The 26,978-nt window shown below is 50.5% G+C and overlaps 1 protein-coding gene across 4 annotated transcripts in view; it reads right to left on the bottom strand.

Annotated features, from left to right (window-relative positions):
- Nucleotides 1-1,290: 1,290 nt before the first annotated feature.
- The window catches only part of LOC147460702 (RING/U-box superfamily protein), a 41,517-nt gene continuing 15,829 nt past the window's right edge, over nucleotides 1,291-26,978 (bottom strand). For all 4 annotated transcript variants that reach the window (XM_086508416.1, XM_086508417.1, XM_086508415.1 and 1 more), the window contains 6 exons: nucleotides 2,929-3,097; nucleotides 2,733-2,821; nucleotides 2,482-2,646; nucleotides 2,292-2,369; nucleotides 2,117-2,220; nucleotides 1,291-2,042 (listed from right to left, as the gene is read on the bottom strand). In XM_086508416.1, coding sequence (XP_086364542.1) covers nucleotides 1,937-2,042; nucleotides 2,117-2,220; nucleotides 2,292-2,369; nucleotides 2,482-2,646; nucleotides 2,733-2,821; nucleotides 2,929-3,097 — 711 coding nt within the window. In that variant the 3' untranslated portion in view covers nucleotides 1,291-1,936. The remainder of the gene's footprint in view (nucleotides 2,043-2,116; nucleotides 2,221-2,291; nucleotides 2,370-2,481; nucleotides 2,647-2,732; nucleotides 2,822-2,928; nucleotides 3,098-26,978) is intronic.

Below are 26,978 nucleotides of genomic sequence, written 5' to 3'. Positions count from 1 at the left end.
CCTATCGAGGAGAATGTAAGATATGCAAACTGAGTATGTTCTTCAAGAACCGGTTCAAGAACATCGTACCCATCCTTACGCCAGAGTGCTTATAATGAGTGCTTAATTAAATGGAAGGGTCAATCTAAAAGATTCGCTACTTCGGAAATCACTGAGAGCTTTGAAAGCTCAATACACTCACTTCATTGATGAGGACATCAATGGTTCTTAAGGAGAGAAGTATGTTATGCCCCGCTTACAAGAGGGGATCTAACAAATGACACCGTTGAGGAGAGCATTCAGAGTCCGGACGGACATAATGTGAACCCAACCAACATGGCCACACTTTTATAAGAGGAGGCAAGGCCTCATTTATAACCATCGACCCCCACTGGCAAAATGCCAATGGTGAGCCCGTGAGGCTAGGAGTGCACGGTCACCTCGAGGAGGTGAGGCCGGGTGGCATGGGACATTCGGTCTTGCATGTGCCACCTACATCCTCGAACGCTACCCAACAACGTGGGTGCTACTGAATGGTGGATATGGTTAGGTGGTTCGTATGACGCTTGTCTATAGGCGGTCCGTGTACCTACGAGATCCTCTCCAATTGTTCATTTCAATGCCTAGTTTATTATAAGACATAATTGATAACTCTTTAACTTTGATGTTGGCTTCTCCTCAAAGGAAACCCCACCATCATATTACACAACCTTTGCTTTTACTGAAGACAACCCCAAGTCTCCCACCTCTTTCAATAAAGACATTAAAATAGTACACCCTTTGCTCCCAGAAAGAGATCGGCGAGCACATTGCGTGGCTAAGTTTAAGCATCAGACTCAGATTACTTTTGCAGAGGTTTGACACACCAACTCACACAATTGACTGGTCACAGAAAAACTGCAAGTCGGCTATTTCGACAGATGGGGTCCGCAGATGGTGTCAAAAAACTCCTTACATAGAAAACTTTATGCCACATAAACTCACGGATTGAATCGAATAACTCCTTATATGACAAAAGGATCAGGCATTGCAAATCAAAATCAACTCCAACCAGCACATGCTGGTCACAAACGCTAAACACTAAATATGATATCTCTATTACCACATTTCAAAGTGGGAAAAGCCACTCTTTCTGTTACCCTTCTGAGACATCTGAATCTACAACAGCAATCAAAGGCCTTTGTTCCACGTCCGAATCACCTCTCGCTCGCTCGCTCGCTCATAGCATGGGCTACATCTTACACATCAATCTCTCCAACAAAAGCAGCAGAGCTGCCATAACTAACTGTTCCAAATACACAAGGTGGCAGATAGTGCCCAAAAGAAGATGATGTTAAAATAATTCAATCAAGATGATAAGCAGATAAGTACCACCTGCCAATTTCCATATCTGAGATTGGGAAAACAAAGAAGAAGCTCCCGAACAGGGCTTAATCAGTATAGCAATCACTACACTGACGTCTATTCGAAGGCAAATGCCATGTACACCACATATACCTTTCTGAAGTATCATTGCAAAATCTTGCATTTTGCAGGAAAGACAATCAATGACGTCTTGTTCTCAGACAAATAAGCATTACAGCTGTGAAGGAGTAGGCTATTCCATTATGTGACAATATACCAGGCAGAGAGTATTACCCTCAAAAGGGCAGGACAAAAGATAAAGCATGTACTCTTGTGTGCAAAGAACTTGCACGTTTAGTCCATTCCCTATCCATCTGCGTCTTTAGAACTCGTCAAAAATGTAGAAGGAAGCAGCACCGTATTGTAACCAGTTTTTTTGGAGGTTAACATACCTCTTGCTGTCACCAGAACCTCCCATCTGCTTGCTGCAAATCCAGAACACAGCCATCTCGATGAGACGGCACTTCTGAGCAGACCCTTTACCCAAATCCTTCAGGTTTTATCAAGCATTCCATATGCTGTTTGCTGGCTTTGCTCACGTTTATATTATTATTCAAAACATCTGATAAAAGAGGCTAGTTGAGCCATCCGCAAAGGACTTCAACTCAGCAGGCTTCACAACAGCACGGCAAAGCGGACACGTCCTCTCCCTCTCAAACCTGTTCACACAGCTATAAGACAACAGAAAGAAGACAGCATCAAAGCAAGAGGCAGCAAGCCAAGCAAGACAGACCATTCAGATACACAATCTTCACAAAACAGATGTTTGCAGCTGAGTAAAATTGGCGCGTGCATCTTTTCTTGGCATATTGCGCATAGGTCCCCTGCCGCATTGACCTGGCATACACAACCTCAATGAGTGACTAATATGAATAGCTTTTGCACTCCTGAGCAGGCAACAAGCATACCTCTTCAGCAGTTGCATAAGATCCATACTGCACTTCCCTCCGCAAAAGTGCTTTCAGAGATGCAATAAACAAATGCACCTGTAGTATTTCACAATTACAAAAAACTTCAGCTCATCCTTACTACAAGACTGCCTATCCTTCTATTCACAACGTAAATTGCCATATTCAAGGCTTAAAGCAGAATAATTACTTTCTCCAGCACGGATGTGAGCTTGAAAGTAAGGTACAATCCAGTAGTCAGGGATGAGAAGAAGCTCCCATAGTCTTTGTTTAGGAAAAAGCGATACCACACAGGAGTTGGGAGAAGGGCTCGGTACAGAAGCAGAACATATTCTACAAAAGTGAGCAACTGGCCCTGCCAATTTTCACCATACATAAAGTAAATCCATAAATCACTTAAATTCAAACAAGTCTGCCCATCATGAGTTAAGCGCGAACAACCTGCCGACGATAATTTCGACCTCGCGTGTTTTTATAGTACATGAGTATCCCTGCCTTTAAGACCATTGCTCCTTGTCTTACCATCATATCTTCAGTACATACAAAGCAGAAAATTAGAAATCATAACTAGAACGGATCCATCATCTGCGGACACATTCAAACGTCAGTTCAAATCACATTCAAAACATTTCCCTACCGTTCACCAATATGATAAACACAGCATGCCAGAACTTTGGGATTTCCAATGGTGGAAGCATAAATAAAGGTCTGTGTAAGTCGTCCCTCCTATACAACCAATAGACCGAACCAATTTGACTGAACAACCCAGCTGCAACGCAGAGAAGAATTGAGCTCTTCCGTTCCCCCTAAAAGAAAAAGTACAAGATTATATTAAAAAGAAGCTCCACAGACAACAGAACCCAAAGTCTACAAGTTACAACACCATATACCCTAGTTGTGTATACAGTGGTTAGTGACTGATGAGATTATATTGGGTATGAGACGTCTAGGTTAGCCCTTCTTGAGTAAAAGACATAAGATACATTTTGTTGTTTTGACGTGTTTCAACTTGATTTCCTTTTGAAGGCATCTCAAAGAAACAAATAGGTTTCTTAGGGTTGTAGGACACATACCTAAAAGAGTTGAGCATTAGAATGCAGAATTAAATCATGCAGATGTTAATCAAGTTAAGTTTCAACAACACTGTATTTACGGAAAATGCTCAATCAACTAATACAAAGTATTTGACAACAAACATGTTCATGAATGCCCAGAAAGATTCAAGGAAAATTAGAGGTGTGTGAATGTGTGAATGTGAAGAATCAATATGCAATAGCTCAGAAGCATTTGAAAAGAATCACCAATGAGGAAATAGGGAAACTGGATGAGCCGATAGCACACGTGCCACAGAGCATGCACGCGCATGCGAGAGAGAGAGAGAGAGAGAGAGAGAGAGAGAGAGAGAGAGAGAGAGAGAGAGAGAGAGCTGCGAAACCATTAATGCCAGCATCAGCGTGCAGGACCTGTCCTCTCCATTGTTCGAAGCCTGGCTTTGCGCGCCAATCTGGCCTTGCGAGCACAATTCTCCTGCTGCCTGTCGCAGTTTGCCCAGCCTGTTTGTCGCCAACAGAGCCACATATTGTTCCCGCCCTCTCTCTCCCCCCCCCGGGGCTTGCCATACCAACCCATGCACAGGCTTCCATCCTCTCTAGAAGAAACCATATCTACTCCATGATAGGGCCTTGCTATCACGTGACACATCCAACCCTATGTGTCCGTGGACAAGCTACAGCATGACCAGGGTTCAGTTCAATCAAGTCAGTCTAGAATAGGAAGTGATCTGGCACTTTTGTGAGTTTGTTCGCAGACCGTGCATGTCCAGACACTTGGATTAGATGCATATCCTCTGGTTGCACACAGCATTACCATCAGAATCCATCAGGAGCATTTTCCAGTGCACAAAATCTATTTTCCCTATTTTTGACATTTTTCACTTATTATTTTTAAGTGACTTTTGTTGGGCACTAGGTAGGGCAAATTTCATAAGTTTGTATATATAGAAACCTAGCGCTAGCACTTTCTGGCAGAAGAGGCAGCAATAACCTGGTGTTCATCCAGGCAACTTCTCAGCAAGACTTCCCCCTCCCTCGACAACTCTAGCGTTTTCACTCACCAAAAGGCCTAGCGTTTTTGCATCAGATCAGCCAGCGTTTTTGCACTTGCAGATTCCCGACGAAGGTAGACAGCAAATCAGCCCTAGCGTTAGCAGATTCACCAAAAGACAAGGGAATCTGTTAGAAGATTTCCACCGCAGGAAGCAGAATTCAGCCTAGCATTTTTGGTTTGCAGATCATCCTCAGCGTTTTGCAATTCCATCGCGACAGATTCATCCCTAGGACCAGCGTTTTCGGTTTTCAGCACATAGACTCCACAGAACAAGTCCCGAACCTCGCAGATCTCACCTTCCCGCGGCAGATTCCGCGAAGTTTGCAAATTCAGCCCGGAAAACGCAGATTTCAGCATCTGCGTTTCAGCGCGTCGTCGTCATCGACATCGTCACTAACATAGAGTCAGAATTCAGCAGATAAAGATTTGCAAATTTGAGCCCTTAGCGTTTTCAGATTTCAGCCTGTCTCGTCGTCCTCATCGTCGTCGACATTGTCGGCAAGTCCAAGCATTGTAGAGATTTGTGCAATCAAAAGTAGACCGCTCTCGCCATAGAGAGTGGGGCCTTTGGAGGAGGGTTTGACAGCATTCTGGTGTCGTATTCTTCTCTCTCTATCTCTAAGTCTCAGTACCTTCATTCACAGTGTCATTCACTTTGTTTGTGTCCATTGCACTCTCTCACTAAAGGAACGGAAGGCTCTCCCTTCCGTAAGTAAAAGGAACCTTGAGCACAATTCGGAGCACTCATCTTGAGCAAAGTTCAACATTCACTTCCGCTGAGGTGGGAAAAAGCAACCTTGGTGTGAGCGCAAGGCCGCCAAGGGGTGCGCCTGCAGAAAAGAGTAAAACTCGGGTGAAGAGAAGATCCTTCTCTAACACGGATTGCAAGCGAAAGAAGAACCTCAAGAATAACAACTGAATTGAGAGAGAGAGAGAGAGAGAGAGAGAGAGAGAGAGAGAGAGACGACACGCAACAGGGAGTGGTGAAATTCCACCCCAGAGAGTATTGGCCCCAAACCTTGGCGCCCCTTTCGGTATTTCTTTATATTGCATCAACACAGTACAAGCCAGTACTCCGGACTCTGCACCTTCTTCAAGAAGCATGCCAAAGAATGAGCCCATGGCCTCATATTTAAAGGCCCTAGGCCCTAAGCAATTTACAGTGAAAAGCCTTCAAACTCAAAGCATTTGGTCCAAAAGCAATGCCCAAAAACTGCCAATGTAAATCACGGAAATCCGTACGACAACCACGTCAACAATCAACACAAAACGCGGAAAACCGTACAGTCTACCACGTCATCTTGTCAACACAAAACACGGGTTTTCCGTACAATTGCCACGTCATCAGAACAACGCAGATTGCAGAGATCCGTACAATTGCTCCGTTCTTCACTAGGTCCACACGTCCGTCAATAGTTTGTGACACAATCAACGCATCTTTTGGATTTCCGTACGGACTGCCATGTCAACATGTCAATGCGATTTTTGGGCGTCCGTACAGATGTCCAATCAGTGTTTTTTTAATCTCTTGTCTCCCTTCGGCCTTGTTGACAAGTACCCATAAGTTGGAACAACTTATAAAGTGACTTTGGTGTCCAGGTGATGATGCCACGTCATCAGTTTGTGACATATCCCCCTCTTGAAAGAATTGTAATCGAGGTAGTTGATAGGGCATACGCACCACAAAAGAAAGAAAGAATTAGCACAATATCAATTGGTCGTAACTCGGACTAAAACTTCACAATGTAAGTGTGCATGTCCGCTATACGACTAAAAAATATACCTAGATGAATCCAAGATAAGCCCAGATTCACCCTTGAAGGACAGTGCAAGGTATAGACCCATGGTAGTCACCCACAAGACAATATAACCATGTCAAAGTACTTCTTTCATAAAGTTAAACAACAGAATTTTGAGCCCATCACTATCCCTCAAATCCAAAGGGAAATCAATGATTTTATTCCATCTGGGTAACCAATGACAAAGGAGCGGAGTGACTCCCCTCTTGTGCAGTCCCGTTTGCACCAGATTCAACCCTGCTAATCTCCGGGATCTCTCAGAATATTCAAAGCTAGACCGAGAACCTCTAGGTAAAGTTCCAATATTTGAGGAGTATCTGCTAGATCCTCCTCCTCCATCCACTTCGCATTCAATGCGAGATAGTTCTTGACTAAGAACTACATATTATTTATCTCTCTTTTTTTTCCTTGTGAGCCAGTATTTATTCTGGAACGAGAATCTGCTTGCTCCCTTCTACTTTAGGTTGCTCCTGAGGCTCCCCGTCAACTGGCACCTCACCCTTGAAATTTCAAGAGAGTCACATGAAAAGGATCGTGAATCTTCCAAGTTACTGGCAACTTCAGTTTGAAGGATACATCACTTATCTTCTCTTGAATCTCGAACGTTGGCACATGGTGCCCGTCTTGTGACACCTTAAGGGTATCCAAGACATAGCAGGAGCTCACCCGATGTGCAATGGACTAAGGGTGGGAGTGGCTAATATCTGTAGGCAGCAAGTATTAGTTAGGGGCAAGGACAAAAAGCTTCTTTGATATCGAGAGGAAAAAAATACAAGCAAGGTTCCTTGGGTTCTTGATTCTTCCCTTGCGTTCGCGAGGCCGAAGCACATCTAGAGCTCTGATACCAATGTTAGGTGCATCAGTAGGGTTTTAAGGATTTTAGCTCAGATCTAGTACTTCACACAAACACAAGGTTCTGTATACTTCACTTGAGAGAATTGAACACAATGAGAGAGAGAGAGAGAGAGAGAGAGAGAGAGAGAGAGAGAGAGATGACACCGCATGTCAGGTCCCAACCACCCTCAAGGGCTCCCTTGCTTTGTTGCCAAAACAAGTACTTGCTATAATTACTCGCACAAATGTTGATACAATGGCTAAATGTTGAATAATGAGTGTTGATGCTTCAAGTCGATGAATTGCAAACGCTAGGGCTCATCTGATGCAAAACGCTACGTTGATTTGGTGCAAAAATGTTGAGCTGATCTGATGCAAAACACTCGGCTAAACTGATGCAAAAACGCTCATGTATTGGACTCCTCGCGATGGAAACTGAAACCGGCCCGAGGGGCAGTAGGCAGTAGGCATTGGCTTTCACCCGAAATTCTTACTTTACTTTAGACACACAGACACAGAGCACTTTACAAAGGGAACCTGCGACGGGAATGGACACTTATGCACACACACGGCTCGAAAGCTGGAATGCTCCGAGCAGACGCCGATAACCTGTAGGCCCCAAAAACTGGCGCCCCTTTCAGTATTTCTTTATTCTTTGAGAGGGAAAATTACAAAGTAAGATCCTGGGAATCCTTTACCTGTATCACACTAGATACTACCTGATTTGGCCAAATTTCGGTAACATAACAGCCCCAAAACTTGCGCGAAATCAATTCCCCTACTGGATCTCACTTGCACTGGCGTAAACCCTTTGATTCCTGCCCAAAAACAGTAAATTCAGCTCGTTGTATTTACTGGTTTTTGCCCTGTTTTCAGCCCCAAACAGCCCCCTACCTGTCCTCTGCCAGTGGGGCACGATTCCCAATGGTTCTCACGTCCGTATGGCTGAAAAACAGTCAATTTACAGCGCATACACAGCGCTGAAAACGCACCTGTACGGTGAGGTTATGACCCTCACCGGTGCCTGCTTTGGAGTAGCACTTAGCTACCCCTATTCCTGCTCAAGGAGGCTCTTGCCTCAGCACAAAAGCATGAACCCACACAGCTCAGCTGTACATCAGTCAAATGAAGAGCCCTCTTGTGGGGCATCACATAACTTCACGTAGGGGGAGAGAGAGAGCAGTGTGTAGTGTGCAGGGCATCACTCCTAGCACCACACTGTACATGAGAGGGAAAGAAAGCACTCCATAGCTCTTAACCTATGACAGGTTCTCAATGAAGCATCCCCCCAGCATAAATCGAGCGTCCCCTCTTCTGCCCTTGACCTGTAATGCATCTGTATACAATAGATGCAAAAAGGGGAAGATTTCCATGGCTGCCAAAACCTGTGTATCGCTGAAAACACAGCAAAACAGCCCTGCAAACACACATCTCATGCCTTTCAATGCTGAAAATAAGCTCCTTGGTCCTAGGTAAAGTCATGGGAAGCTCAAAAATGGAGAGAAATGGCTGAAAATCATAGTTAACAGCCTCCAAAACTGCTCCAAAAAGTCAGTTACGAGTTTTGTTCTCCCAAACTTGGTAAATTGACCAAAAAGTGCCACTTGGCACTCATGTATGCAATTTCCCACATTGGGGCTTCCTGCTTAAAAATCTCTCAACTGGTGCATCAGTTGACTTTGCAACAGAGTAATAAAATGTTCCCCTTGCCCTTCTAAAGGTAATGACGCGAACACATTTTACGGCCCAAAATAGCAATTCCCTAAGTTTTAGGAGATGCTTCCGTTGGGCTCTCATTGGTCATCTGACCATCTATCCTCATTGGGACTGCATCCAAAAGTACAATGTGACCCAACTGTCGAATACTTTCTATTGGTGATCCAACCTTGACTTTGACAGCCCTGCAACTCGGCCCATTCGGTTTCATTCTTGGGGCTTTCTGTGCCGGATTGCAACATCCTCCCAGCGTCATCTTCTTACGACACAGTAGTAGACACAGATGGAGGCTCCAGCTTCGCCACAGAGGGACTCGCCAAAAGCCCCCTCGCCCGACCCCGCTGAGCCCACCATTCGACTTGCTCTCTTGCCGACAGAGCAAGCGAGCCTTGCCACAGAGGTAGAGCGATTGCACCCGATTTCGGTCATCTGCAAGATTCTCGGCACCTGACCTAGCAGAGGAGAGCTGCGAGACCTTCTCCAGGCCCGCCTTCTCGCAGAGGTGGGCAAGATCTTGGATGTCCAGATTCTCGGACCCGGTTACTATCAGATCGAGTTCGAGACCTCTGAGATGGCGTCCAAGGTCATAGCTATGAGTCCACTGGCCATTCGAGCATCACGAGCCCACTTTCGACAGTGGCGACATGGTTTTGACCCGGCCTCGAATATTCTAGTAGAGGAGGCAAACATCCCCATCTCAGTCTGCTTTTCGGGTTTACGGAGGGAGTACTTACCACTTCTTTCTAGGATTGGCTCCGCCATTGGGTCTATCTTGGAGACACCTCGAACGGCAGCATCAGTAACTGCCAAGGCGGCAGGCATCCCCTCAGTTCGAGTTTTGGTCAGAGATACCCACACGCTCCCGAAGGTTATCCTTCTGCCTCGGGTGAGTGGGGATTGGTTTAGACAGAGTGTGGAGTACTCGGGCCTCCCGAACCAGTGCTTCATTTGCCAACAGATGGGCCATCTTGCGCAGGCCTGTCCACGGAAGAGGCCGAGACTGGCACCACAGCCTGCCAGGGCTGGCCCGCAGCCACAGCAAGCGGCACAGCGCACATGCAGAGCCACCCTCAGAGCCTGGGGCTCCAGCGGAAGAGGGGTAGCAGCAGGTCCGTGGCTGACGACGCCAGGGGCCACAGCGTCAGCTTGGTACTCAGCCTGGTACCCCGTCCCGCCCCTCTTCTCCTCCGCTCCGCTCCGCTCCCCCCCCCCCCCCCCCCCAAGAGTTCCCCCCTTCTCCCTCATCCTCCCCCCCCCCGCCTTCTTCTCCCGTCGCCTCTCCACCTCGCCCTTTTACCTCTATCACCCCATCCCGCCCCTCTTCTCCTCCGCTCCCCCCTGCTCCTCCTCCTCCCCCTCCTGCTCCAGTTTCACAGTCGACCCAAGAGACAAGTCCCTCTCCGGCGGCTAGGAGATCTCTTGGCAACGCCTTTGCCACGAGTCGCCTAGCGCGAGAGGGTCAGCCCTTCTTGAGGCCCCCTTTGCAGATTCAAACATCTTCCCTTGCAGCTATCCCTCGTGGTCTGACGAGCATTGACATCCGACGCCGCACGGACTTCTTCGACTACGGGTCACTCGTTTTCTCGGCGATTCCGCAGCAAACCATGAGGCAACCTGCTTCAGGGTCCATGTTTCGTTCCTCGCCGCTAGGGGGACAAAGGCCTTGGACTCACCAGTTGGTTTCTTCTTCCCCCTCTGTGGTAGGGCCGAGACAGAGTGGTCCCTCGACTCAGTGGTGGGATGGTTGCATACACAGGTCCTAGAGTTCTCTCACCACATGGAAGAACTTGGAGTTACAGATTTGTTGCAAACTTTGTGGCCATTGGCCAAGTTTGCGGTGACACCCCCAGACTCAGCAGGATGAAGGCACATTGTGGTGTACTTCTTTGCTGATACGCAGTGTTTGCCTTGCTATGTATACATTCATGAGGACTCCTGGACAGAGGAGGTTGCTTTACGCACGGCTCGCTCTGCTTCGGCTTGGGCTAGGCACTCACTACAGTCTCGCCTATCTAGAGGACGCTCAGATGCGGATTACTCCCCATCCAAGCCAGCCTCGAAGATAGCCCGTCTTGCTACTGCGGCAGCATCTGTTCTCTCTCGCTCCCCATGAGGATCGTCTCGTGGAACGTGCGGGGACTAGGTGGGCCCCAGTTTCAGCGACAGCGAGGCCGATTGCGTCAGGAGCTTCAGCGTTGCCTTGTGGGAGGAGAGATTGATCTCCTTATGCTTCAGGAGTGAGAGCCGCATTCGGCGATGTGGTCAGATTTTGCGTGGACGATATGATATCTTTTGGTCAGCTGCTTTTGGACCTGGAGACATCCAGCGTGGGGTATGTATGACTATTACGGACTCATTGCAGCAGGCCATTGCGGGCAGAGGGATTATTGTGCCCAGCAAGGCTCAGTGGATTACTATGCAGGCTCAGGGTGGCCTTCTGGGCTTCCTGAACATCTATGTGCCCAATGTGGCGAGTCCTCGTGCAGAGTTTTGATCACAAATAGTTGAGTCTTTGCCGCATGCCGATCATTGGTGTATAGGAGGGGACTTCAACATGTTGGAGGACCCTTCTGACACGATTGGTGGTGGCAGCCATGCTACTGTGCATGGAGTCGAGTTGGCAGCTTGGGAGAGGCTGTGTATGACTTTGAGGGTCTCGGATACTCTGGTTTTGTGAGACCCCCAGACAGTCTTGCCTTCTCTAGATCGGACCGCAGAGTGGGAGGAGTGAATCTATCGCGGATAGATCGCTTCTACACTAGTGACCACTTCAGGGACTTGGGAGGATCAGTGGGCATCCTGGCAGGGACATTCTTCTCGGACCATGCACTAGTGATCCTCACAGTGGCAGACAGGCAGAGGAGTGGGAGTACGATGCTTCGCATCCCAGAGAGGGTCTTGTTGGACTCAGCACTCAGAGAGAGGGTAGAGGCTCTCTGGACAGAGGGCATGGACAGCCAGTTTTCACCTGCAGACAGAGAGGCCTCAGGCCAAGCTCAACTTAGCCACTTTTTTCTTCAAGAGTCTCTGGCTCGCCAGGCTACAACGAGAGAGGAGGAGCAGCGTCTCAGACGAGGCATTGTTTCACTACAGAGGATGCACGAGCAGCATCCAGACAATCCATGGGTGGAGGAGCAGTTACAGCAGGCTCGACAGGAGCTTGCTAGCACAGAGGAGAGGTGTCATGAGTTTGCCTTTCACGGACAGGCATCTCAGTGGACTCATGTGGGTGACAAAGTGACTGGTGCTTTTTTTTGAGACAATGGGACCTCGTCACTCGCATGCCAAGGTCATTCAGTTGCGGAGGCCCGATGGGTCAGTTACTTGTGAGCCCGAGGATATGCGTGCAGTTGCTACTGACTTTTACCGTGAGTTACTGTCGGCTGAGCCTCACTCAGACCGGCAGGATGCATGCAGGGAGCAGGTTTGGACACAGATGCCATGTCTTGTGACACAGGAGATGCGCCAGAGGCTAGAGATGCCACTTCAACTTGAGGAGCTGCACACGGCTCTTAGGGCCCTCCCTCGTCCAGGTGAGGATGGGTTGACTCCCAGCTTTTTCTTGGAGTACTGGGACCTGCTTGGCCAAGATCTTTGTAGTGCTTTTCAATACATTTTGCACACAGGAGTGATGCCTGACAGCATGAGTGAGAGCCTAATCTACCTCATTCCCAAGGAGGGTGTCTCCTTGGATGAGATTCGATAGTGGCGCCCCATCACCATCCTCAACTCAGCCTACAAAATTCTTGCCAAGGTTTTTTACTTTTTACTTTTTTGGGCTAGAGCCGGCAAGCCAGCAAGGAACTGCCTTTGCTTCGCGTGCACGCAAACGAGTCAAAGACAAATTACCTTGCGGACTTGCCGACAAAGGGAAAAGCGCTTCCATGCCGTATCGTGGCATGTCAACGGGGAATGGAAGCAAGTTTCCCCCTCGGGGGAGTAAAAAGTCTTTTCATGCCATGTTAGTCAGTCCATGTTCCCTTGTTAGTCACGCCACCCGAGGGTAACGTCGGGAAATCACCAAACGAATTCAGTGATGCATTTAAGGACCAAGGCTGAGAGAGAGGGACAAACCCTTGTAACTCACAGACCGTACTGAATCTTGCCCAGGTACTCCAGGATTTTCGCCTGGTAGAAAAAGGCCCCCGTCCAACGGATGTCCGGTAGGACTGCCATACCCAAGGTGGGCGTCGGCTCAAAGGAGGCATCCCGATCCGGCCAACCATGGTCACCAAGGCCCACTCGGAAAGCCCCAGGACCATGTTAGGCGAGACCGCACCGTACGCAATAACTACAAGCCCTACGAGCTTTCAACACCCTCACGGGCCAGAGCATTGTAGTATCGCGGTACGGCCCCGCAGAGGAATGCTGCAACGTTATCCGCATAGGCACTCCTCAGCTGCGGTCCACGACGACCATTATGGGCCCCACAGGGGACAACCCATCCTGACAATCGCTTTCCGCTAATCTCCCCTCCCAGGAGTAACACTTCGGTATCTTCACCGCTCGGATTGTTTAACAGCCGTCTAGCATGTTCCAAACAGGGTCGTATTGAGCTTCTGAGATTGTCCAGTTCAGGGCACTGTACCAACAAGTGCGTAAGTGACCTTGAACCTTCTTCCATTCCGCATAACGGGCAAGTTCTCGACTGTGCCCGTTCAATCTTATCCTTAAGCCTTAAGCCATCCACTCTTGCTAGTAACAAGACTTTCTCCTCCATCCCACCGGGGTTCTTCCCAATGCTCTGCCTATAGAGGTATCCACGCGTGTCCTCATACTTCCTCTCGATATAAGGATCAAGGGAGACACATTGATGTGAGTGTTCCCAGAGCTTCCAGCTCTCTTGTCTTGCGATTTCAACAGAAGCGCCGTTGATATACCTCTGCCCCCAAAACTTTGTCCTTTTACACCAGGTCCACTTCTTGAATTGGTTCCATTCTGGTATATTGTTAACCAAATCTGCAATCCAAGTCTTTAGACCTGCGTACTTGGTAAAAGCTCGTACCCTCTGTCCTGCACAGTAAGCTGGTACGGGGGGGAGCCCTAACTCCCGGTGAAGAGTTGCTGCTGCCACAGAACTCGACTTCGCGGCCTTACCGACTACCCACCTCATTCCAGTTGCTATAAGCGTCTCTAATGGGTTCAACTTCCTCATGTCATGTGAGCCCATAATCTCCACTCCATAAGTCGCCACTGGGAAGACGCACGCCTTGAGAAAGGCCAACCTTGACCACATCGGAATTTTCTTAGAGCATAGAAGATGCTTATGGACATATAAAGACTTACGTGCACTTTCAATCCTATCCTTAAGGATAGTATCGATCGAGACTTCGCTGTCTATTAAGATGCCCAAGTACCTATACTCCAAAGCTACCTGAATCTCCTCAGGTCCGATGTGGGGTTTGAAGGCAATAAGTTCCTCAAGGTCCCCGTTGAACACGGTCGCCTGGCATTTCTTTATGCCGAACTTCATCCCCCACTTCTCCGCCCAACTATGCAATCTATCTAAACTAGCCTGCAACTCCTCCTTAGACTCCGCAAATAAAACTAAATCATCTGCAAAAAGCAGGCCCTGGATCTTCAGGAGTAGACCTGGAATAGCCACCCCAAGGTCAGTCGCACTCTCATCCAAGATGTCATTAATGAATATATTAAAGAGAGTAGGCGACGCGGGACACCCTTGACGCACGCCACGGGCGATTTGGACCTCCTCACTCAACTTCGCTCCCACCCGCACTCTGACCTTGGAAGATTGGTACAAGGCTCGAAAGAAATTCAAGCAACGACCTCCAATCCCTATGGCTTCCATCTTTAAAAAGAGCGCCTCGTGTGGCACTGTATCGTACGCCTTTTCAAAGTCAATATATGCCGCAAACGTCGGTTTCTTAACAACCTTTCGTCTGAGCACAATCTCTTTCAAGGCAATCACTTGTGCCACACATTCCTCCTGAGTCCGAAATCCGGCTTGACCACGCAAGAAGAAGTTTCTTTCCTCAAGTTTCACTGAGATCCTATTGATCACGAGTGAGGTCAAGAGCTTCAGAGAGATTGGAATAAGAGAAATCCCTTTGTAGTTGTCCGGATTAGAAAGATCACCCTTCTTCGGGATATACACCACTACCGAGGTAGATGATGCCTCCGGCAACTTCCCTGAATCAAACCAAGTACATAGCAGTTTGAAGACTGCTCTTCCCATGTCTGTATTTGGTTTAAATCGATCCAATCTAGTTCCCTTGTCTTGCATAAGGATCTTGAAAAATTCAGGGGGAATGCCATCTATCCCAGCTGCTTTATGCCGCTTGATCTTGCGGCATACCTCTCGAACTTCAGTCCATCTAATAGAGTCATTGATGTCCTCTATTCTAGGCCAAAGTCGCACAGCATGGTTTTGCCAGTGTTCTGGGTCCTTGCTGTGCCCGGAGGGATCGGCGAAGACGCGAGAAGCATGATCCTTCCAAATGTGAGCAGGCTTTGGAGACCTTCTCTTGTGCATCGGGCGCATTGATCAACTGGAGAAAGACAGTGGCTTTCTCGGTTGGTAGTGCTCCTGTGCCAGATTGGATGCCAGGAGAGGGTTTCAGGTGGATTCCCCCAGGGACTACAATTCGATACTTGGGTTGTCAGGTTGGTTTGGACTTGTCTCCCGAGGAGCAGATTGCTCCTCTTCTCCTGTCCATCAGCAGAAAGCTGTTGCATTGGAGCTCAACACGACTTTCGCTGGCTGGTACAGTAGTAGTTGCCAGCCAGGTGCTGTTGGCGACTATGTGGTACATCACTTCCTGCTAGATCTTCTCAAGTTCTTGTATCAGCCAGGTAGAGAGGCTGATCAAGAACTTTCTTTGGTCAGGACGTGACACTCAAATAGCCCGAGCCAAGATGGCTTGGTCGGTCATCACGCTTCCTTATTCTCAGGGAGGGCTTGGGATCATTGATCCAGCACAACAGAGCAGAGCCCTTCTTGGGAAGTTCATAGTCAGAGGCCTCCTTCCAGGTGAGGAGCCCTGGAAGGAGTTCTTGCTGCAGAGGCTTCGAGCCAGGGTGCCTCAGTCAGGAGGCCCTTGGCAACCTTCGACCAGATGGATCTTTACAGAGATGCGCCGAGTTGGTTTGAGCAAGAGACTGGAGGACCGCTTCACTGTGAGTTTGCTTCGATCTTGGAAGCTCTTACGGCGTGTCTTAGAGCAGAGACAGCCGACGTGCACGGAGAAGCGCCTACGGCAGCCCCTCGTCTGGAACCCCATGGTTAGCACTCAGAGAGGCCACTTGGTTGGTAGCCTGCCTCATGTTTCCTGGGGTCCCATGGCAACAGGTCCAACGCACTCTCTAGGTGACTGGCTAGAGTTCACAGGTTTGTCAGATGAGGTGCAGGGTTTCCAGCTATACAGGGCATGAGAGGGGTACAAAGCATGTGTCAAGACATCTCAGAGTCAGTTCCAGCTGAGTGGCTCACGCCTCTCGAGCCAGTAGCACCCCGGTGGATGGGAGCCTTCACACGAATAGAGGTTCTCATTTAAGTCAGGGCCTGCCCAGAGACTGTCCCAGCCCTGTTCTTCGAGCTTCAGGGTGGGGGACGATTACAGCGAGTTGCAGTAGAGGCCCCGCAGGTAGCAGAATGTTGTTTCCAGCGGATCCGAGTTGTGGGCATCTGTGGGAGGACTTGCGTCATAGACCCTGACCCGGCAGCTCTTGAGACTGAACATTGGAGGCTTTGGGCTTGGGAGTGTTGTCCACTGGCACGAGTACAGTGGGATCCTAGTGAGTGGCTATGGAGGGACCCCTTCTCTTCTGCAGACCACGCAAGAGTCCCCTTCTTTCAGTACACTGTTCGGCTTGGACGTCATATAGTTGCAGCACAAAGAGAGGCCCGCCCCGCTGCAGCACGTCATTGGCAGGAGGAGGGCCTCACAGTCGAGTTCTTGGCAGCCTTTTGGCAGAGGCTGTGGGACTCCAGACAGCCGAGGCGCGTCACTTTGTTTCAGTGGCTGGTTGCACACAGAGCTACAGCAGTAGGGAGTTGGCTTGTGCATAGTGGTCTCTCGGCCGCATGTGCAGTCTGCGACCAGTTGTTGGAGAGTCAGCGCCATTGTCTTTGGGACTGTCCCTCGGCCCAGCAGGTGTGGCTACGAGTTCTTCGGCTGATGCCTACTCTCTCCACGGCTAGGCAGTACACTTAGGGGACAGCGGCTTGGTCCACTCTCACGGGCCCGGCACTTCAGTTTGAGCTATCTTCCACCAGCAGGATGATAGTGATACAGGGGGGGCGACCTACACTCTAGCCTGCTACAGAGCTTACTCCAAAGGAGTGGTGCAGTGAGAGAGAGGAGTGTTGGGAGCTCATCAGTGGTCTGACACTTTGGTTCATCTGGAGGGCCCGCTGTTTTTGCATTTTTTAGGCTCGCTCTGTGCCACCAGCAGAGACTGTTCGTGACTTTTGGCTAGAGCTGATCCATACTCTCACAGGAGAGCTTGAGGGACTACAAGGCAACTCCGACCGCATACGGGAGCGCCGCGAGGCTTTCCTTCGACTCTGGCGCCCTGGGCCTTTCTACACCGTTGTCCAGGAGGTGCTCAGATGGCACTACCGACCACCTGTGTGGCTCTTCCCTCCTCCCATCTCTTGATTTAGCCTCATTGTATATATGTTGTTTTTTCATTGGGAGAGTCTCCCCACCATGTTTGTTGGAGCCCTCTTTTGCAGAGGTGGTTGAAGCCCTACGGGCAGTTCTCATTAACTAATAGAAGGATCCTTTTCTCGAAAAAAAACCTTGACTTTGTGCCTTTATTGAGTTCACTTCCTAGTATCGACCAACTTGCTAAGTGCGACGGGGGGACCTACATGATCTTGAACTGAGCCTAGACATCCTCTTACTATACGAATTCCAGTGCCGACCAACTTCCCGTCTGCAGGTGAAACTACCGTTCACATTGGCCATACAATGTCCGACCATTTGCAACTTCAAAAAGAGGGTCTCAAAAATTAATCAAAAATCATTGGAAAGAAACCAACAACTAAGGTTAGCAGTTGCCACGTCCTCGTGACATAGCCCCCTCTTGAAATCGCAAACGTCCTCGATTGCATACCATAAATACATGCCATAGATGATCTTGTGTGGTAAGCACCCTTTTATCATCGCATGTATCCGCAAGAAAGACTGTCAAAACATATGTACAATTGACTTAATGAGACCTTCATACTTTTGTCAAACTGTACACTGCTGTTGTCACGTGACACATCCAACCCTATGTGTCCGTGGACAAGCTACAGCATGATCAGGGTTCAGTCAATCCAGTCAGTCTAGATTAGAAGTGATCTCGCACTTTTGTGAGTCTATTCGTAGACCGTGCATGCCCAGTCACTTGGTATAGATGCATATCCTTTGGTTGCACACAGCATGATCATCGATATTCCCATCAGAATCAGATAGGGGAATTTTCCACTGCATTTAGCCTATTTTCCCTATTTTTGACATTTTTCGCTTATTATTTTTAAGTGACTTTCCAACAAAAGTAGGTAGGGCAATTTTGCTAAGTGAATATATAAGCAAACCCAAGTTAGCACTAAAGGGCAGACGAGGCAGCAGCAGCTTCCCGCTCAACAAGCATTCTTCTCAACAAGAACCCCCAAGCACCTTCAACCCTAGCGTTTTTGGACATCTTCAACACCTCCCCATCCCTGGTGTTTTTCAGCTTTGCAACATCGCTAGCAGTCCCCAATCCCTGGCGTTTTGGATCGCCACCACAGGCTGCAGATTTCAGCAATTTTGCTCAGCGTTTTCAGCATTAAAATCGCAGCCATTCAGCGTTTTTACAGCAGGTTTGTTTTCAGCCCTAAAGCACTACAGACAGCAGCGTTTTTGGTCAAGAAAGTCCAGCCTCGAAAACGCAGCCAAAACAGTCATTTTCAGCCCCTTCGGAGGAGGGTTTTACAACGTTTCTGGTGTCGTATCTCTCTTCTCTCTCTACCTCTCAGTCTCATACACTTGCACGCACAGTGTCCATTCACTTTGTTGTGATCATAGCACTTTCCATTAAGAACGGAAGGCTCTCCCTTCCATAAGAACTAAAAGGAACCTTGAGCACAGTTCGGAGCACTCATCTTGAGCAAAGCGCAAACAATCATTACGCTGCACCTAACATTGGTATCAGAGCTTTGGCAATGTTTTGTATCACTCAAGGAAAGAACCACAAGAACCATAGAATTTTTTTGGCTTGTTGAAGTCGCACGAACCCAAGTTCGCTTGGGCGTGTCGATTCCTAATCGTGTTTTGTTGAAGAGTGACAGGAATCCCAAGAAAGAAGGGCCTATCCAGCCTCCCCTTGTCTCTTTTCACTCATTGAGAGCGGACCGTGCACTTAGCGGCCGGCCAATCAATGTGAGGTGGGAAAAAGCAACCTTGGTGTGAGCGCAAGGCCACCAAGGGGTGCGCCCGCGGAAAAGAGTAGAACTCGGGTGAAGAGAAGATTCTTCTCAAACGCGATTTGCAAGCGAAAGAAAACCTCAAGATCCTCAAGAACCCAAGTTCCTCGTGAACTTAAGAACCAAAGATCATAGTGCATGGTCGTCACCCGAAGCGGAATGGATACTTCGCATACAGGTGATGAGCATGAGAGAGGCGGCGAAGATTTTTCCCCACCAGGAGATTTTTTCGACCCCTTCGCCATCTACGCCACGAGTTGTACTAACTCCTCTGGAGATGATGGTCAAGTCAATGATGGACATGATGCTGGCACAACAAGAAGCGACTCGCATTATGATGGAACGCAATGAAAGAAATGCAGAAGAAGGCTCGTTGCTGCTCCTGCGCGCTCCCCTCCTCCCATCCCCGCCTGCTCCTGCTTCCCCTCGCCATAGCCCCCCTTCGCCTTCCCCCTCGCGCTGCCCCCTGCCTGCGCGTTGGCTGTCCGTGAGCGCTGTTGAGCTTGCACCCAACCTGCACGCAGCCCAGCCAGAGTGCAGCCCCGCCCGCTGCCCCCCTCTTGCTCGCTGCCCGCTGCCCTCGCCTCTCCAGCCCCTTATCCTCACCCCCCCCCCCCCCCCCCCCCCTCCGAAGGCCTCGCTTGAACTGCCTGGCAGTTGGATTCTTCGTTGGATTCTTCTTGCCGAGCTCTCAAGCGTTAGCCTTCTCGTCCGCCCTTCTCCTTCAGAGCAGCAGACACTTATGGAGGCTCATGCTCCACCCCAGAGGGACTCCTCCGAAGCCCCCTCGCCCAACTCCGCTGAGCCCACCATTCGACTTGCTCTTTCAGCGAGACAGAGCAAGCGAGCCTAGCCGCAGAGGTTGAGCGTTTGCAGGCGACCTCGGTCATTTGCAAGATTCTCGGCACCCGACCCAACAGAGGAGAGCTGCGTGACCTTCTCCAGGCCCGCCTTCTTGCAGAGGTGGGCAAGATCTTGGATGTCCAGATTCTCGGACGGGGGTACTACCAGATCGAGTTCGAGACCTCCGAGATGGCTTCCAAGGTCATAGCTATGAGTCCACTGGCCATTCGAGCATCACGAGCCCACTTTCGACAGTGGCGACGTGGTTTTGACCCGACTTCGGATGTACTAGTAGAGGAGGCAAACATCCCCATCTCAGTCTGCTTTCCGGGTTTACAGAGGGAGTACCTACCACTTCTCTCCAGAATTGGCTCCGCCATCCGGACTGTCCTGGAGACACCTCGTACGGCAGCATCAGTAGCTGCCAAGGCGACTGGCATCCCCTCAGTTCGAGTTTTGGTCAGAGATACCCACGCGCTCCCGAGGGTCATCCTTCTGCCTCGGGTGAGTGGGGGGTGATTTAGACAGAGTGTGGAGTACGCGGGTCTCCCGAACCAGTGCTTCATTTGCAGACAGATGGGCCACCTAGAGAAGGCCTGTCCACGGAGGAGGCCACGACCTACACCTCAGTCTCAGCCCCAGCCCCAGCCTGCCCCAAGGCTGGGCCGCAGCCACAACCAACGGCACAGCGCACAGATTCAGAGTCACCCTCCAAGCTTGGGGCTCCAGCGGAGGAGGGGTGGCAGCAGGCCTGTGGCCGTCGACGCCAGGGGCCACAACGACAGCCTGGCACTCAGAGTGGCCCTCAGGTGCCTACTCAGCAGCAGTGGGTTCCCACGGGGAACCGCTTTGGTCCTCTTGAGCAGGAGGAGCCCCCTACGCCAGCCTCCACCTCCGCTTCACCCTCGCCAGCCGCCCCCCCTTCAGAGTTCCCCTCCTCCTCCTCATCCTCCCCCCCGTCCTCTGCTCTCGTCCACTCCCCACCTCGCCCCTCTACCTCTTTCGCCCCACCCCGCTTTTCCTCCCCCCCCCCCCCCCCCCCCCCCCAGCTCCTTCTCCCCCCCCCTCCTGCTCCAGTTCCACAGTCGACTCAGGAGACTGGTCCCTCGCCGGCAGCTAGGAGATCTCTTGGCAACGCCTTTGCCACGAGTCGCCTAGCGAGAGAGGGTCAGCCCTTCTTGCGGCCCCCTCTGCACATTCAGACATCTTCCCTTGCAGCTATCCCTCGTGGTCTGACGAGCATTGACCTCCGACGCCGCTGGGATTTCTTCAACTACGGGTTCACTCGCTTTCTCGACGATTCCGTAGCAGACCACGAGGCAGTCTGCTTCAGGGTCCATGCTTTGTTCCTCGCCGCTAGGGGGACAGAGGCCTTGGACTCAGCAGTTAATTCTCCTTCCCCCTCTGTGGTAGGACCAAGACAGAGTGGTCCCTCGACTCAGTGGTGGGATGGTTGCATACACAAGTTCTCGAGTTCTCTCACCACTTGGGAGAACTTGGAGTCACAGATTTGCTGCAGACTTTGTGGCCACTGGCCAAGTTTGCGGTGACACCCCCAGACTCAGCAGGATGTAGACACATTGTGGTGTACTTTTTTGTTGATACGCAGTGTTTGCCTTGCTATGTATACATTCATGAGGACTCCTGGACAGAGGAGGTTGCTTTACGCACGGCTCGCTCTGCTTCGGCTTGGGCTAGGCACTCACTACAGTCTCGCCTATCTAGAGGACGCTCAGATGCGGATTACTCCCCATCCAAGCCAGCCTCGAAGATAGCCCGTCTTGCTGCTGCGGCAGCATCTGTTCTCTCTCGCTCCCCATGAGGATCGTCTCGTGGAACGTGCAGGGACTAGGTGGGCCCCAGTTTTAGCGACAGAAGGGCTGATTGCGTCAAGAGCTTCAGCATTGCCTTGTGGGAGGAGAGATTGATCTCCTTATGCTACAAGAGCACCATCTGTTTGAGAGCCGCATTCGGCGATGTGGTCAGATTTTGCGTGGTCGATATGATACCTTTTGGTCAGCTGCTTTTGGACCCGGAGGCATCCAGGGTGGGGTTTGTATGACTATTGCGCACTCATTGCAGCAGGCCATTGTGGGCAGAGGGATTATTGTGCCAGGCAGGGCTCAGTGGATTACTTTGCAGGTTCAAGGTGGCCTTGTGGGCTTCCAGAACATCTATGCGCCCAATGTGGCGAGTGCTCGTGCAGAGTTTTGGTCACAGATTGTTGAGTCTTTGCCACAGGCTGACCATTGGTGTGTAGGAGGGGACTTCAACATGTTGGAGGACCCTTCTGACAGGATTGGAGGCAGCCATGCTACTGAGCATGGAGTCGAGTTAGCAGCTTGGGAGAGGTTGTGTATGACTTTGAGGGTCTCGGATACATGGCAGCACTCTGGCTTTGTGAAGCCTCCAGAGAGTCTTGCCTTCTCTAGGTCGGACCGCAGAGTGGGAGGAGTGAATCTATCGCGGATAGATCGCTTCTACACTAGTGACCACTTCAGTGACTTGGGGGGATCAGTGGGCGTCCTGGTAGGGACATCCTTCTCGGACCATGCACCAGTGATCCTCACAGTGGCAGACAGGCAGAGGAGTGGGAGCACGATGCTTCGCATCCCACAGAGGGTCTTGTTGGACTCAGCACTCAGAGAGAGGGTAGAGGCTCTTTGGACAGAGGGCATGGACAACCAGGCTTTACCTGCAGAGAGAGTGGCCTTAGGCCTAGCTCAGCTTAGCCACTTTTTTCTCCATGAGTCTCTGGCTCGACGGGCTGCAGCGAGAGAGGAGGAGCAGCGTCTCAGACGAGGCATTGTTTCACTACAGAGGATGCAGGAGCAACATCCAGACAGTCCATGGTTGGAGGAGCAGTTACAGCAGGCTCGACAGGAGCTTGCTTGCACAGAGGAGAGGCGTCATGAGTTTGCCTTTCACCGACAGGCATCTCAGTGGACACAGGTGGGAGACAGAGTGACAGGTGCTTTTTTTGAGACAGTGGGACCTCGGCACTCGCATGCCCAGGTCAATCAGTTGAGGAGACCCGATGGGTCAGTTGTTTGTGAGCCCGAGGATATGCGTGCAGTTGCTACTGAATTTTACCGTGAGTTACTGTCGGCTAAGCCCCAGTCAGAGCGGCAGGATGCATGCAGGGAGCAGGTTTGGGCACAGATGCCTTGTCTTGTGACTGAGGAGATGCGCCAGAGGCTAGAGATGTCTCTTCAGCTTGAGGAGCTGCACACGGCTCTTAGGGCCCTCCCTCGTGGTAGCTGTCCAGGTGAGGATGGGCTGACTCCCATCTTCTTCTTGGAGTACTGGGACCTGCTTGGCCCAGATCTTTGTAGTGCCTTTCAGTACATTCTGCACACTGGAGTGATGCCAGATAGCATGAGTGAGGGCCTGATTTACCTCATTCCAAAGGAGGGTGGCTCCTTGGATGAGATTCGACAGTGGCGCCCCATCACCATCCTCAACTCAGCCTACAAAATTCTTGCCAAGGCTCTGAGTTTGAGGATTTAGCCACTTTTGGAGAGCCTTATACATGGGACTCAGACAGGTTTTGTCAAGGAACGTAGTATCCTTGACAACATCTTCACTTTCTGGGAGGCTTCTGCCCTGGCACGGCTCCGTGGGGAGGACCTTGTGATTCTTCTTCTCGATTTTGAGAAGGCATACGACAATGTTGACTGGGACTTTCTAGAGGGCACTCTACGCAGGATGGGCTTCTCAGATGCTTGGATCAGAGGGGTGTCAGCTTTGTACAGACAGGCTCACAGTCAAGTGCTTTTGGCAGGAGGTAGAGGTGAGCGCTTCATGCTCACACGATCGGTCAGACAGGGTTGTCCTCTAGCCCCCTTTCTCTTTCTGTTCTATGCGGAGGCGATGAGCAGATTTTTGGTGTCACAGCAGGTTGGTCAGAGGGGCTTAGCACTCCCTATACGGGGAGATGAGCTTCTGGACGCTGAGTTTGCCGACGACTCAGCCTTGTACTTAGAGGGCCAGGAGGCCAATCTACACAGATGTGAGCAGGCTTTGGAGACCTTTTGCTGTGCTTCGGGCGCACTGATCAACTGGAGAAAGACAGTGGCTTTCTGGGTTGGCAGTGCTACTGTGCCAGATTGGATGCCAGGAGAGGGTTTCAGGTGGATTCCTCCAGGGACTGCAATTCGGTACTTGGGTTGTCAAGTTGGTTTGGACTTGTCCCCCGAGCAGCAGATTGCTCCTCTTCTCCTGTCCATCAGGAGAAAGCTGTTACATTGGAGCTCAGCACGACTTTCGTTGGCTGGTAGAGTAGTAGTTGCCAACCAGGTGTTGTTGGCGACTATGTGGTACATCACTTCTTGCTAGATCTTCTCGAGTTCTTGTATCAGCCTGGTAGAGAGGCTGATCAGGAACTTCCTTTGGTCAGGTCGTGACACTCAGATTGCCCGAGCCAAGGTGGCTTGGTCGGTCATCACACTTCCTTGTCCTCAGGTAGGGCTTGGGATCATTGATCCAGCACAACAGAGCAGAGCCCTTCTTGGGAAGTTCGTCGTCAGAGGACTTCTTCCAGGCGAGGAGCCCTGGAAGGAGTTCTTGCTGCAGAGGGTTCGTGCCAGGGTGCCTCAGTCAGGAGGCCCTTGGCATCCTTTGACCAGATGGATCTTTACACAGTTGCGCCGAGTTGGTTTGAGCAGGAGACTGGAGGACCGATTCGCTATGAGTTTGCTTCGATCTTGGGAGCTATTAGGACGTAGCCTAGATCAAAGACAGCCGACGTGCACGGAGAAGCGCCTACGGCAACCCCTCGTCTGGAACCCCATGGTTAGCACTCAGAGAGGCCACTTGGTTGGGAGTCGACCTCATGTTTCTTGGGGTCCCATGGCAGCAGGTCTAGCGCGCTCTCTAGGTGACTGGCTAGAGTTCACAGGCTTGTCAGAGGAGGTGCAGGGTGTCCAGCTACAGGGCATGAGAGGGGTGCAGAGCATGTGTCAAGACATCTCAGAGTCAGTTCCAGCTGAGTGGCTCACGCCTTTTGAGCCAATAGAACCCCGGTGGATGGGAGCCTTCACACGACTGGAGGTTCTCATTTCAGTCAGGGCCTGCTCAGAGACTGTCCCATCCCTGTTCTTCGAGCTTCAGGGTGGGGGACGATTACAACGAGTTGCAGTAGAGGCCCCACAGGTAGCAGTGTTGTTTCCAGAGGATCTGAGTTGTGGGCATCTGTGGGAGGACTTGCGTCATAGACCTTGACCAAGCAGCTCTTGAGATTGGACATTGGAGGCTATGGGCTTAGGAGTGTTGTCCACTAGCACGAGTACAGTGGGATCCTGGTGAGTGGCTATGGAGGGACCCCTTCTCTTCTGCAGACCGCCCAGGAGTCCCCTTCTTTCAGTACACTGTTCGGCTTGGACGTCATATACTTGCAGCACAGAGAGAGGCCCGCCCCGCTGCAGCACGTCATTGGCAGGAGGAGGGCCTCACAGTCGAGTTCTTGGCAGCCTTTTGACAGAGGCTGTGGGACTCCAGACAGCCGAGGCGCGTCACTTTGTTCCAATGGCTGGTTACACACAGAGCCACAGCAGTAGGGAGCTGGCTTGTACATAGTGGTCTCTCGGCCGCATGTGCAGCCTGTGACCAGTTGGCGGAGAGTCAGTCACTGTCTTTGGGACTGTCCATCGGCCCAGTAGGTGTGGCTACGAGTTCTTCGGCTGATGCCTGCCCTCTCCACGGCTCGACAGTACACTTGGGGGACAGCGGCTTGGTCCACCCTCACGGGCCCGGCACTTCAGTTTGAGCTATCTTCCACCAGCATGATGATAGTGATGCAGGGGGGGCGTCCTACACTCCAGCCTACCTACAGAGCTTACTCCACAGGAGTGGTGCAGTGGGAGAGAGGAGTGTTGGGAGCTCATCAGTGGCCTAGCTCTCTGGTTCATTTGGCGGGCCCGCTGTTTCCGCATCTTTGAGGCTCGCCCTGTGCCACCAGCAGAGACTGTTCGTGACTGCATGCGGGAGCGCCGCGAGGCTTTCCTTCGACTCTGGCGCCCTGCCCTTTCTACACCATAGTCCAGGGGGTGCTCAGATGGCACTACTGTCCACCTATGTGGCTCTTCCCTCCTCCCATCTCTTGATTTAGCCTCATTGTATATATGCTGCTTTTTCATTAGGAGAGTCTCCCCATCATGCTTGTTGTAGCCCTCTCTTGCAGAGGTGGATGTAGCCCTAAGGGCAGTTTTCATTAACTAATAGAAGGATCTTTTTCTCGGAAAAAAAAAAATGAAAGAAATACAATACAACAACAAGAAGCGAATCGAGTTGCGTTGGCACAACAATAAACCAATCACCTTGCTTTTGAACGCGAGCACGATGAAAGAAATGAACGAAAAGCAGAAAGGGAGGCCGAGCGTGCAACTCAACGAGAGGTACGCACTCAAGAATGCTTCGACAAGTGCTAGCCGCGAAGACCGAACCACCCAAAGATCGTGGGAGTGATGCAAGCCACGATGCGGATTCCAACCATCCAGTCACAGAGAAGTTGACTTTCAGTATGTATGACAGTAAGATGGATGCTACAGTTATTCATTCTTGGTTGCATCAATTTAATGCTTATTTTGCGACAATTAGGAAGACAAGAAATAGCAAAGTTTTGATGACAGCTATGTACCTTGCCGTGATGCCATTAATTGGTACCACGCATGGCACGAGGCACAGTTAGCCGCGCACCTAGAGGAAGCCGACGAATTCACGCCCCTTTCCTTCAATTAGGCTGATTTCCAAGACAAGCTCAAGGCGCGGTTTATGCCACCTCAGTACCTCGCACGATTGAAGGACGATTGGCACGCTCTCAAGCAAGATGGTATGTCGGTTAGGTCTTTTTCTAATCGTATTTTGCAGCTAGGTACTCAATTACGAAAATCAGATGATGAGCACAAAGAGGCTTTTCTCTTTGGATTGGACGAGTATATCAAGTACAATGTCGAGGTGCTCGATCCAATCAAT

This window comes from Adiantum capillus-veneris, chromosome 3, assembly GCF_014529385.1.
Source record: "Adiantum capillus-veneris isolate H3 chromosome 3, ASM1452938v2, whole genome shotgun sequence".
In the NCBI taxonomy this organism is placed as follows: domain Eukaryota; kingdom Viridiplantae; phylum Streptophyta; class Polypodiopsida; order Polypodiales; family Pteridaceae; genus Adiantum; species Adiantum capillus-veneris.
This window is presented reverse-complemented; position numbering and strand designations above follow the sequence as displayed.